This window comes from Dama dama, chromosome X (assembly GCF_033118175.1).
Source record: "Dama dama isolate Ldn47 chromosome X, ASM3311817v1, whole genome shotgun sequence".
Lineage (NCBI taxonomy): Eukaryota > Metazoa > Chordata > Mammalia > Artiodactyla > Cervidae > Dama > Dama dama.
The window spans coordinates 39,604,838-39,618,280 of record NC_083714.1 but is presented as its reverse complement, the minus strand read 5'-3'; the positions used below and the strand labels follow the sequence as shown (position 1 = coordinate 39,618,280).

The 13,443-nt window shown below is 42.6% G+C and overlaps 1 protein-coding gene across 1 annotated transcript in view; it reads right to left on the bottom strand.

Annotated features, from left to right (window-relative positions):
* Positions 1-13,443, bottom strand: part of SLC9A6 (solute carrier family 9 member A6) — a 54,169-nt gene that overhangs the window by 14,847 nt on the left and 25,879 nt on the right. Inside the window, 5 exon segments of the mRNA XM_061137323.1 lie at positions 289-319; positions 1,775-1,788; positions 1,790-1,865; positions 10,043-10,196; positions 11,699-11,810. Coding sequence (XP_060993306.1) covers positions 289-319; positions 1,775-1,788; positions 1,790-1,865; positions 10,043-10,196; positions 11,699-11,810 — 387 coding nt within the window.

Genomic DNA, 13,443 nt, shown 5'->3' with positions numbered 1-13,443 from the left:
ACTTGAAAACCCAGGAGTGCTTAAGGGACTGTTCTTGTCTGTGGCCAAAGCCCAGCCTTGCCCACAGATAGGGGAGCTGTCACCCTTGATAACCACACAAGGCCTAAAATTCAGTTTTGTCTCTATCGAGCAGTGAGAAAAGCCAGGAATGATATGATGTCAGTTAAAAGCTGATGCAAATAGGACAGGATCTAAATAACAGTGGCATGAAGTCTACAGAGATTTGTTTTCTTTCCAAGCAACCGCACATTTGACAGAAATGCCAAGACAACACAAATGCATATTTACCAAGTGTTCTTGGTCTGAATCAACACCAACCCTAAAAGAAAAACACAAAAGGCAAATGAGATCTTGAAGCCAAAAAACAATGCCTATTCACAAGTGAGCACTCCTAGGCAATGACTTTTCTCAACACAGAAGCTATGAAATGACTAATATTTTTGTGCTTCTCAATGGCTGCTGCTGTAGACTTTTGGCTCCTGCCATTTTCCTTAGCAACAGCTTGACTCCTAAGGCAAGCAGGGTCTACTAACCTTCTCTTCCTGCAAGCCAATCCCATTTACCAGTTTTAGAAAAAATAACTTTTTCTTTTGTGACCAAGTCCACAATAAGCAGGAGTCAGGGCAAGCAGTGCTGCCCCAGTGGCTGAATAAGAACTCTAGGGCAGTTCCACAAACAAGGCTGGCCCAGTGCAGTTCCGGGAGGAAGCTGCATGTTTTCAGACCTCTCAGCTCTCCAGGCAACATTCTGTTATGATGACTGAAGAGAAGGTCCAATTCCAGGGTGTTTTTCCATAGGCGAATGGATAGCCATTAGCCTTGGTTCTTCATGATTCTTTATCTGCTTTCCATATCTCAGGGAACAGCTTCATTATGAGAAGCTCTCTTTGACCCCTCTATCTCCTCAATCTGGGCACTCACCACCTCTGTTCTGCTGCTGCTGCTCCTAAGTCGCTTCAGTCGTGTCTGACTCTGTGCGACCCTATAGATGGCAGCCCACCAGGCTCCTCCGTCCCTGGGATTCTCCAGGCAAGAACACTGGAGTAGGTTGCCATTTCCTTCTCCAATGCATGAAGGTGAAAAGTGAAAGTGAAGTTGATCAGTCGTGTCCGACTCTTTGCGACCCCATGGACTACAGCCTGCCAGGCTCCTCCGTCCATGGGAGTTTCCGGGCAATAGTACTGGAGTGGGTTGCTATTGCCTTCTCCAGGGCCACCTCTGTTCATTCTCCCTCTAAACTGTCTCTCAGATCCTCTCTCCTTTACATTTCAACTGCTCAATCTGGGACCTCATTCTGACTCACAGCGTCTGGAGCAACTGGCTGTAAGGGTCCCCCACTGCCAGGCTCTCCCTGAGAGTTAGCCATCTCAAGCAGAGAGCTCACTGGCTTACTACCTTTACAAAAGTCTCTGAGAGCAGCTTGTAACCCAGAGGGTCAGGTCTAAAGTCCTTTGTGTGGCATTCAAGACTCTCTTCAAATTAGCCACCCCTGCCACTCTGGCCCAGTTTTCCCCTCCCCCTCGCACAAACACCCACTGGTAGCGAGAACCGACTGCTCCTCACCCCAGACCCTGTCCTCTCCTGAGCTTCCATGCCTCTGCTTGTGCTGGTCCCTCTATCTGAACTGTATTGTCCCTTATTTTGTTCTCCTTTTTTGAGTTCCAAAGGAACCATTCTGTGACCCCTTCAGTCAGGATCATTTTTCCTCTGGGCTTTTATAGTACTTTCTAATTCCTTTATTATAATACTTAGTACAGTAGAGTATAGTTATTTACCTGTCAGTCTCCCCAGATAAGATTGTGAGTTCCTTGAGGGTAAAGGTCATGTCCCAATTCATCTCTGTATCCCCAGAGTCTAGTACAGTACCTGACACACAATAGGTGTTCAAATGTTTATCGATTAAGGCCACTACTACCGACAACACAGAAAAAAGAGCAGTGTGAGAAGATGCAGCAGGAGCAACCTAGTAACACCAAAGGAAGGAAAATGATGCACGACCTTATCTGGAAGGCAAGGGAATCAGGGCCAAATACTTGAAAAACCGATGGTCATAATCAGATTCAGAATTCCAAGAAATGCTCATTTCTTCTTTGTTAAGATGGCCAGAAGCTTTTTAATACCTCCTTTGCTAAACGCTAACCACATTTGTGTATCTCAAGTGACATCTAGTGGTCTTGACAACTCATGTTTAATTCTAAGATGGAAGAGTATTGGAGGCCAAGTTAACATAATAAATATTTATCAGAGCAGTTATTACCTGCCAGGCACTGTGCTAAGCACAGGGCATAGACATGATTTACACACAGCCCTGTCCTCCAGGGGTTCACAGATTGGTGGGAGAGACAGACATAACTACAGCGCAATCCCCAAGCGCTCTGCAGTCCAGGAGAGCTGGGTTCCAATCTGACCTCAGCTCCTTTCTAGCTGTTTGAAATTAGTCAAGTCATGCGGCCCTATGAACCACAGTTCTATCACCTGAGAAATGGGGGTGATGGCCCCCATGCAGAGTTGCTGCAAGGATTAAACAAGAAAATGTGTCTAAAGATTTTAAAACAGTGATACATCATTGTTGTTCAGTCGCTCAGTTGTGTCCAACTCTCTCTGACCCCGAGGACTGCAGTACGCCAGACTTCCCTGTCCTTCATCATTAACACTTGCTAAATGGTAGCTTCGGGCAGCGGCCGAGAGGAGCTACCCCATGTCTGAGGTCAGGGGTGGTGGCCGAGAGGAGCTACCCCACATCCACGGTCAGGGGTAGTGGTAGAGAGGAGCAACCCCACATCCAAGGAGCGGCGGCTGCGTGGACGCAGGAGGGCCGAGAGGAGCTACTCTACGTTCAAGGTCAGGAGGGGCAACCTCATCCAGGGTAAGGAGCGGTGGCTGTGCCTTGCTGGAGCAGCCGTGAAGAGATACCCCACGTCCAAGGTAAGAGAAACCCAAGTAAGATGGTAGGTGTTGCGAGAGGATATCAGAGGGCAGACACACTGAAACCATATTCACAGAAAACTAGCCAATCTGATCACAGGACCACAGCCGTGTCTAACTCAATGAAACTAAGCCATGCCGTGTGGGGCCACCCAAGACAGACGGGTCATGGTGGAGAGGTCTGACAGAATGTGGTCACTGGAGAAGGGAATGGCAAACCACTTCAGTATTCTTGCCTTGAGAACCCCATGAACAGTGTGAAAAGGCAAAATGATAGGATACTGAAAGAGGAACTCCCCAGGTTGGTAGGTGCCCAATATGCTACTGGAGATCAGTGGAGAAGTAACTCCAGAAAGAATGAAGGGATGGAGCCAAAGCAAAAACAATACCCAGATGTGGATGTGACTGGTGACAGAAGAAAGGTCCGATGCTGTAAAGAGCAATATTGTGTAGGACCCTGGAATGTTAGGTCCATGAATCAAGGCAAATTGGAAGGGGTCAAACAGGAGATGGCAAGAGGGAATGTCAACATTCTAGGAATCAGCGAACTAAAATGGACTGGAATGGGTGAATTTAACTCAGATGACCATTATATCTCCTACTGTGGGCAGGAATCCCTTTGAAGAAATGGAGTAGCCATCATGGTCAACAAAAGAGTCTGAAATGCAGTACTTGGAGGCAATCTCAAAAATGACAGAATGATCTCTGTTTGTTTCCAAGGCAAACCATTCAATATCACAGTAATCCAAGCCTATGCCCCAACCAGTAATGCTGAAGAAGCTGAACAGTTCTATGAAGACCTACAAGACCTTTTAGAATTAACATCCAAAAAAGATGTCCTTTTCATTATAGGGGACTGGAACGCAAAAGTAGGAAGTCAAGAAACACCTGGAGTAACAGGCAAATTCGGCCTTGGAGTACAGAATGAAGCAGGGCAAAGGCTAATAGAATTCTGCCAAGAGAATGCACTGGTCACAGCAAATACCCTCTTCCAACAACACAAGAGAAGACTCTACACATGGACATCACCAGATGGTCAACACCGAAGTCAGACTGATTATGTTCTTTGAAGCCAAAGATGGAGAAGCTTTATACAGTCAGCAAAATCAAGAGCACTAGTCATAGCAAACACCCTCTGCCAACAACACAAGAGGAGACTCAAGACATGGACCTCACCAGATGGTCAACGCCAAAATCAGATTGATTATATTCTTTGCAGCCAAAGATGGAAAGGCTCTATACAGTCAGCAAAAATAAGACCGGGAGCTGACTGTGGCTCAGATCATGAACTCCTTACTGCCAAATTCAGACTGAAATTGAAGAGAGTAGGGAAAACCACTAGACCATTCAGGTATGACCTAAATCAAATCCCTGATGATTATACAGTGGAAGTGAGAAATAGATTTAAGGGCCTAGATCTGATAGACAAAGTGCCTGATGAACTATGGACGGAGGTTCATGACATTGTACAGGAGACATGGATCAAGACCATCCCCATGGAAAAGAAATGCAAAAAAGCAAAATGGCTGTCTGAGGAGGCCTTACAAATAGTTGTGAAACGAAGAGAAGAGAAAAGCAAAGGAGAAAAGGAAAGATATTCCCATTTGAATGCAGAGTTCCAAAGAATAGCAAGGAGAGATAAGAAAGCCTTCCTCAGTGATCAATGCAAAGAAATAGAGGAAAACAATAGAATGGGAAAGACTAGAGATCTCTTCAAGAAAACTAGAGATACCAAGGGAACATTTCATGCAAAGATGGGTTCGATAAAGGACAGAAATGGTAGGGACCTAACAGAAGCAGAAGATATTAAGAAGAGGTGGCAAGAATACACAGAAGAACTGTACAAAAAAGATCTTCACGACCCAGATAATCACAATGGTGTGATCATTCACCTAGAGCCATCATCCTGGAATGTGAAGTCAAGTGGGCCTTAGAAAGCATCACTACGAACAAAGTTAGTGGATGTGATGGAATTCCAGTTGAGCTATTTCAAATCCTGAAAGATGATGCTGTGAAATTGCTGCATTCAATATGCCAGGAAATTTGGAAAACTCAGCAGTGGACATAGGACTGGAAAAGGTCAGTTTTCATTCCAATCCCTAAGAAAGGCAATCCCAAAGAATGCTCAAACTACCGTACAATTGCACTCATCTCACACGCTAGTAAAGTAATGCTCAAAATTCTCCAAGCCAGGCTTCAGCAATACGTGAACCGTGAACTTCCACATGTTCAAGCTGGTTTTAGAAAAGGCAGAGGAAGCAGAGATCAAATTGCCAATATCTCCTGGATCATCAAAAAAGCAAGAGAGTTCCAGAAAAACATCTATTTCTGGTTTATTGACTACGCCAAAGACTTTGAGTATGTGGATCACAATAAACTGGAAAATTCTGAAAGAGATGGGAATACCATACCAGCTGACCTGCCTCTTGAGAAACCTATATGCAGGTCAGGAAGCAACAGTTAGTATTGGACATGGAACAACAGACTGGTTCCAAGCACGAAAAGGAGTACGTCAAGGCTGTATACTGCCACCCTGCTTATTTAACTTATATGCAGAGTACATCATGAGAAATGCTGGGCTCTAGGAAGCACAAGCTGGAATCCAGATTGCCAGGAGAAATATCAATAACCTCAGATATGCAGATGACACCAGCCTTATGGCAGAAAGTAACTAAAAAGCCTCTTGATGAAAGTGAAAGAGGAGAGTGAAAAAGTTGGCTTAAAGCTCAACATTCAGAAAACTAAGATCATGGCATTTGGTCCCATCACTTCATGACAAATAGATGGGGAAACAGTGGAAACAGTGGCTTACTTTATTTTTTGGGGCTCCAAAATCACTGCAGGTGGTGACTGCAGCCATGAAATTAAAAGACACTCACTCCTTGGAAGGAAAGTTATGACTAACCTAATAGCATATTAAAAAGCAGAGACATTACTTTGCCAACAAAGGTCCATCTAGTCAAGGCTATGGTTTTTCAAGTGGTCATGTATGGATGTGAGAGTTGGACTGTGAAGAAAGCTGAGTGCCAAAGAATTGCTGCTTTTGAACTGTGGTGTTGGCGAAGACTCTTGAGAGTCCCTTAGACTGGAAGAAGATCCAACCAGTCTATCCTAAAAGAGATCAGTCGTGGGTGTTCACTGGAAGGACTGATGCTAAAGCTGAAACTCCAATACTTTGGTCACCTCATGCAAAGAGTTGACTCATTGGAAAAGATCCTGATGCTGGGAGGGATTGGGGGCAGGAGGAGAAGGGGACGAAGAGGATGAGATGGCTGGATGGCATCACTGACTCGATGGACAGGAGTTTGGGTAAACTCCGGGAGTTGGTGATGGTCAGGGAGGCCTGGTGTGCTGCGGTTCATGGGGTCGCAATGAGTCGGACACGACTCAGCAACTGAACTGAACTGAAATGGTAGCTCTTATAATAACATCATCATTACAAGGCTGACTGAAAACAGTGCTATAACAGAGGTACTCTACAGTAAGCAGACGGAAGAGTGGTTCTCAGAGAAAAGAAGAGGGTGAAAGGAGGAGGTGTTTGAGCTATGTCGTTTCCTGGGAGTAGAAGAGCATTCCAGGCAGAGGCAACAGTATGAGCAAAGGCTCAGAGATGGAGAAGTGCAAACTATGTGTGGTACACAACAAGGAGCCAAAGGTGACTGTCACAAACTATGCAAAAGGACAGAGAAAGAGCTGGCTGGCTCTCACTCACTGAGGAGCCACTGTCCACACAATAGGACAGATCACATCACGTTCTTGCTTTGAAATCCTACAAGACCGCCCACTGGATTTTATTTATTTTTAAACAGAAAAATTTATTTTTAAGATATTCTTCTTTTATTTACACTACATTTTCTTTTTAATGGCTACGCTGGGTCTTTGTTGCTACGTGAGGGTTTTCTCTAGTTGTGGCGAGTAGGGGCTATTCTCAAGTCGTGGTATATGGGCTCCTCTTCTCGTGTTCCGGAGCACAGGCTCTAGGGCACCCAGGCTCAGTAGTTGTGGTGCACAGGCTTAGCTGCTCCATGCATGTGGAATCTTGCCGGACCAGGGATCGAACCCATGTCTTCTGCATTGGCAGGTGGATTCTTTATCACTGGACCATCAGGGAAGTTCCAAGTGGATTTTAAAATCCAAATTCCTTACTGTGTCCTACTAGTAAGGCATGCCAAGTTGGTGCACCTCCTCTGTTTGTGAATAAAGTCTTGTGGGAGCATAGCCATGGCGACTGATTCATGTATTGTCTATAGGGCTTTCATCCTGGAGTTGAGTAGTTGAGACAGAGACTATATGGCCTTCAAAGCCTAAAATATTATTCTCTGGCCCCTGACAGGACACATTTGTCAAGCCCTGCCCCTAAAGGATCTTGCCCACCTTGTTTCCTACCTCCCTTTTGATTACTATATTCCAGCTAGGTGAGCTTTTTTCCTTTTCATTCAACAGGCTGTTTGTTCCTGCCTCAGGATCTTTGTACTTGCTCTCCCCTCTGCCTGGACCACTATTCTTCCTGCTCACTGCTTAACTGGCATTATCTTGTCATTCAGGTATCCTAAGCTCAAATGTAACCTCATAGACACCTTTCTTGAGCTCCATCTATAAAATACACTCTATGCCCACCTACTATCATAGCACCTTGTTTGCCATCAGAGCATTTAATATCACCTCTAATAGTCATCTTCATTTACTTACTTGCTAGTTTACTATCTGTCTTCTCCCACTACAGTATAGACTTTATGGGACCAGAGACCTTTTCTATCTTGTTACTACCACTGTACCTCTGCAGATCAGGGTCTCTTAACCTTTGCAGTGCCAACATTTTGGCTCAGATTATTCTTTGTTGTGGGGACTGCTCTGTGTACTTGTGGATGTTCAGCAGTATCCTTAGCTTCTACCAACAAGATGCCAGTAGCAGCCCCCTCTCTTTGATTGTGACAATCAGAAATGTCTTCAGGCATCGCCAAATGCCCCTGTGGGGAATCGCAGCCAGTTGACAGCCACTAAATTTTACCTTAAAACAGCACTGGGAACATGGTTGGTGCTAAATTAGTATTCATCGAATAAATGAATAAAAGGCACATTTGAAGTATTGTACTAAGAGTTTTACAGACATGAGCTCAGGAATCCTTACAACAACCCTGGAGGAAAGTACTGTCACACATGTTACTGACGGGGAAACTGAGGCTTAGAAAGGTTAAAGAACTTGCTCAAGATCACAGAATTACTAAACAAAGGGGCAAGAACTCAGTCAAGCCTAATCCTGCATATATGTTAAAACTGAAGGACTTTTTAGTAGTCTCACAATTATACTCAACAAATTTGGGGGGAGGTAAGAGAAATTTAAATTCCAGTCTCTGCAGAGGCCAAAAAAACCCCAAACAACAACATTAATAATAGTTAACCTAAGACTGTAAGATAATGTATACAACTGAATGCCAAACCATGCTACAGGACAGGCAAGATGGGGCCAAAGAGCTTGCAAAGCTGGTGAGGAGGATTCAACTTTATGTGAGTAGGTAGGTTTTTGGGTAGCTTTTTTCTGGGGGGTGGGGTAAACATGGGTATTTGGTTTAGTATGTGTGAAAGGCAGTTAGGGAAGAGAACTGATTCTACTTAAACACTGAGACTCCACTTAAGAGTGTTATTTTTCCTAAATTATCTAACATTTAGTTTTGGCTTTGTTTTCCTTAGTAGAATAAGGAAGAACCTTCGTTTTAAAACTCTTGAGGAAAAAAAAGGAGCTTAACCCTTCCAAAATGGACCATCCTCATTTCTTGATGCAGAGGTCTAGGACAAATCAAGTGAGACTAGAGGCTCCTCTGTCCACTATTAATGGTATTTATGAGCTTGAACAACTAGAAACTTTTAAAGCCTCTATTTCCCCATGTGTAAAATGGAGTGATTGTGATTAGATAAATATATAAAATGCACTTAGCATAATGCCCCGCACATAGAAGATGTTCAACAAATGCCAGGTCCTCCCTGAAGTAATAATCAGAGTTACAAGAACATTATTTTGATGTATTTTCAATTATCCACAGTAACAGCACAGGAATTGTAATAAAAGGATTTGAACAGTAAAGAGAGAGAAAGACAATCATAACAACATTCAAAGTCTGACTTAGGGCTGGTTGCTATTTAGAGTATTAAAAGAAATGCATAAAATGGAGAATGGACTCTATAAGATGTGAAAGAAATACTGTTTTCTCTAATGAACCTTACACATTCTAGAAGCTCAGTAGCTCTCAAGATCTTTGAAGTTACAGCAAACACAGAAGTAAAACCTACAACGGCTTTAACTACAGACTGCTGTACCCATGGAGACAAATGCAGAACTCCTGAGATACAAGGGAGCTTTTTCCAATTGAATACATTAACTAGTGTGCATTCAAGACTAAGATCTTACAACCTTGGCCTTGGATTGTCAGGTCAGAAACAGTGCTGATCATGAAGATAAGAAAGAATGATAATATCTAGTTGTTGATTTGGGCTGGGATAAATCGGACTGTCTCATATGCTGCAGATACAAGAAAATGTTTGATCCAGTTTGGAGATATGAATAATAAGTCTTAAATATATGCATATCCCTTGACCAAGCAATTCAACTTCTAGGAATGCATCCTAAGGAAATAGCCAAGTGCACAAGGGTATATGCATTTCCAAACATTCACACTGTTAATCATAATAGTAAGAGCAAAATTCTCAGTTAGCCATAATAACAAAAACCTAAAAACAACACAAAAGTCCAATGGTAGAGATTTGGTTAATAAATTACAATGTAAGCAGCTATTAAAATAATGATGTTTACTAACATAAATGTCTATGCTATATTATATTTAAAAATCAGTTTATAAGAGTACCTGTAGTGTTGCCTCTTTTTGTTAAAAAAATACATAGAGCAGACCAAGAGGTCTGGAAAGACATCCCTCCAAGTGTTAACAATCGTTTTTATCCTTCCTTTGCATATTTTCCATTTTTTCTGTGCTACATGTTATACACTTATTATAAGGAAGAAATGAAATATTAGGGACTTATCTAAGCTTAAAATTCTCTCATGGTTAAAAGAAAAATAACGCTAATTACATTTTAATACTACAATGAGGTCCCCAGTCAACACATACCTTATATGCAAACACGACAGCATGGCAGTGGTGCCACCACCAAATACCCACACAGTAAAAAACACAATCAGAAGTGTGGTGCTGAACATCATCTGCCGGGCATAAGTGGCCGTATCTCGAATGGCCAAGGCAAATGCCATCGCGCCACGAAGGCCTACAGGGGAATAGGAGGAGGACAACATGAACTTCATAAATTCAAAGACATAAGGTATATTCTGAGACCTTAGAATAGCATGAACAAATACATATTTCAATATACATAGGTATATACAACCAAAAAGAAAAAGAATTAGTAGTTGATACTCACAAGCATTGATCATTTAATAATTTTTTAAACTCTATTTTAAAATGTACTTACATTAAAGTTCACTCTTTCAGGTGTACAGTTCCATAAGTTTTGATAAATGTATAGAGGTGTGTGACCACTACCACAACCGAGACACAGTGGTTTCATCACCCCTCTCCCAAATTCCTTTGTGCTACCTTCTTTTTGGTATAACCTCTCATAATACTACCAAACTCTTGGTAACTACTAATTTTCTCTGCATTGCTGGGTTTTTGTCTTTTTGAGGATATCGTGTAAATGGAACATATATAATGAAACCATTTGAGCCTGGCTTCTTTCACTCAGCACAATGCCTCTGAGGGCCATATATATTCTATGTATCACTGGTTTATTCTTTCTAGCACTGAGGAATATTCCATGGCATGGAGGTGCCATTATTTTGCATACTCCCTCACTCACTGGAAGACAGACAATTGGGCTGTTTCCAGGTTTTGGCAATTATGAAGAGAACTGCCATAAACATGCACATATAGACTTTTGTGTGAAAATGTGTTCATCTTTACCTCCTCCACTACACTTAACATAGTTCTGAACTGGGAATTTGGAACCAGAACATGAGAAAACTCCCATAGAAAGGAATGGGACACTTTTAAAAAGGATGTTTTACTGGAGGCTGCGATTTCAATGTTTAAGGGAAAATCACTGCAGATGGTGACTGAAGCCATGAAATTAAAAGATGCTTACTCCTTGGAAGGAAAGTTATGACCAACCTGGATAGCATATTTAAAAGCAGAGACATTACTTTGCCAACAAAGGTCCGTCTAGTCAAGGCTATGGTTTTTCCAGTAGTCATGTATGGACGTGAGAGTTGGACGGTGAAGAAAGCTGAGCGCCGAAGAATTGATGCTTTTGAACTGTGGTGTTGGCGAAGACTCTTGAGAGTCCCTTGGACTGCAAGAAGATCCAACCAGTCCATCCTAAAGGAGATCAGTCCTGGGTGTTCATTGAAAGGACTGATGCTGAAGCTGAAACTTCAATACTTTGGCCACCTCATGCGAAGAGTTGACTCATTGGAAATGTCCCTGATGCTGGGAAGGATTGGGGGCAGAAGGAGAAGGGGACGACAGAGGATGAGATGGCTGGATGGTATCACCGACTCGATGGACATGGGTTTGGGTAGACTCCGGGAGTTGATGAACAGGGAGGCCTGGCGTGCTGCGATTCATGGGGTTGCAAAGAGTCGGACACGACTGAGCGACTGAACTGAACTGAATATACTATCAGCATATTATTTCCATCTAAAATCAGACTGGTATATGCACTGTGAGTTGTTTCCTGGAGGAGGCAAGAAAGAGAGAGTTAAAACTTACCAGCAAACATCATCATGTGTTGAAAATTTGATCCAATCTTACTTCTTCTACCCAAATTAAGTAAGAGGGACAAGGGGTAAATATTGGCAGCTCTTCCCAAGAAAATAGCAATCTAAAATTATTAATAGGTTAAGGATAATTCTTTTTATTGTTAACATTATTTAGACCATACATTCCTATCACTGGACTTTTGTACTATTTCTAGGATTTTGCTATTATGGCTAACGATTGAGGGGGGAGCCACCTGGGTCCCTAAGAACAAGGACAACTCCCTAAGGATGGTTACAAGGCTGTGCGGGTCCCTGGTGACTTTGTGGAGCAGAGCCTGCTGCACCAGTCCAGACTTTTACATGAGAGAGAAATACATTTCTATCTTTTAAAAACCTCGGTTAACTTTGATAATTACCCCATGAAACCAAACCTATATCCTAACAAATACAGCCAGAAAGAGAACAAGTGTCTCCTGGTAAGAGTCAATTTCCATGGTAGGATTCTGTTTTGAGGAATTTCAACTCCTAATAGACTCGAAAACCTACAGAAAATACTTAGCCTTGGTTCTGGGTAAGTACTGTGGAGTCAAGCCACTTGACTGCTTAAAAATTTCTCAAAGACTAGCAGGATATGAAGTTACTGCTTTCATGGGAGTCTTCCAGTTAAGCTTTTTCTCTTATGAATAAGGATTTATCTTTTTCTGCCTGAAGTTCATTCTCAGAAGACTAAGACTCTGTAGAATGGTATTTCAGTAATACTTCAGTTTCTAACACAGATCCTACTTAGAGTTTTAATTAAGAAAATATTTCTGGTAATCTCTTTTGGCTGAATCTTCATTCTGAGGTGGTTTCTTAAAATACTACTTCTTTTGAAAATCACTAATTCAAACATCCCGCTCTCTGACCACAATTTCTCTTTCCATGTTTCACATCCATCTATTGCAGATAATTCTTCCATCTTACTGGGACCTCCAGTCCAAATACCCCTCTGATTTCCCATCAGTCAGTCCTCTCCCCTCTTCATTTCCTTTTCTAGCCGCATCTTAATAAAACTCTTTCCAATACTCAGCAATCCCTTTCCCCTCTGTTTTCACTGCACCAACTTGACAAAACTACAAACTCAGATGGACTCAGCTATCTGTTTTCTCCATGCTTATAGCTAAATAGTCCTGGATAAAGTCATACAACAGGGCAGACTGACTCTACTGTTAAGATTTATTCCTCAAACTCAAATGGGTCTCTAACACCGCTCAGCGATTCTATTGCATTTCTTTGGTCAATGCAGTTTTCTACTCTCTGCAACAACTATTTCCTCAAAACTTCTATCATCTATGAGAGCCAGCCTCCTAGAGGGTTCCCTAGTATTCACACCCTTGTGTAGTCTCAGCTCACACTTTACCAGGGTTTGTGTGTGACCAATAGAAAACAGCAGAAGGGAGATGGTACACTGTCTCCAAGATTAGGTCATAAAAGCCCTTTGCATTCCATCTTGGTGCTCTCTCATCTCACTCTGTCCCCCTGGGGAAGCTATGTTGTGAGTTGCCCCATGGAGAGGTCCACGTGGAGAAGAACTGAAGCCTCCAGTTAATAGCCATGTCAGTGAGCTTGGGGTGGCTCCTCTGTCCCAGTCAAGTCTTGAGAGAGTACAGTCCCAACCCAGAACATGATTATAATCTCATGAGGGATACTGGAGCCTGCCAACTTAACCTGCCAGTTAAGTTGCTTCTGGATTCCAGACTCTCAGAAACAGCAAAA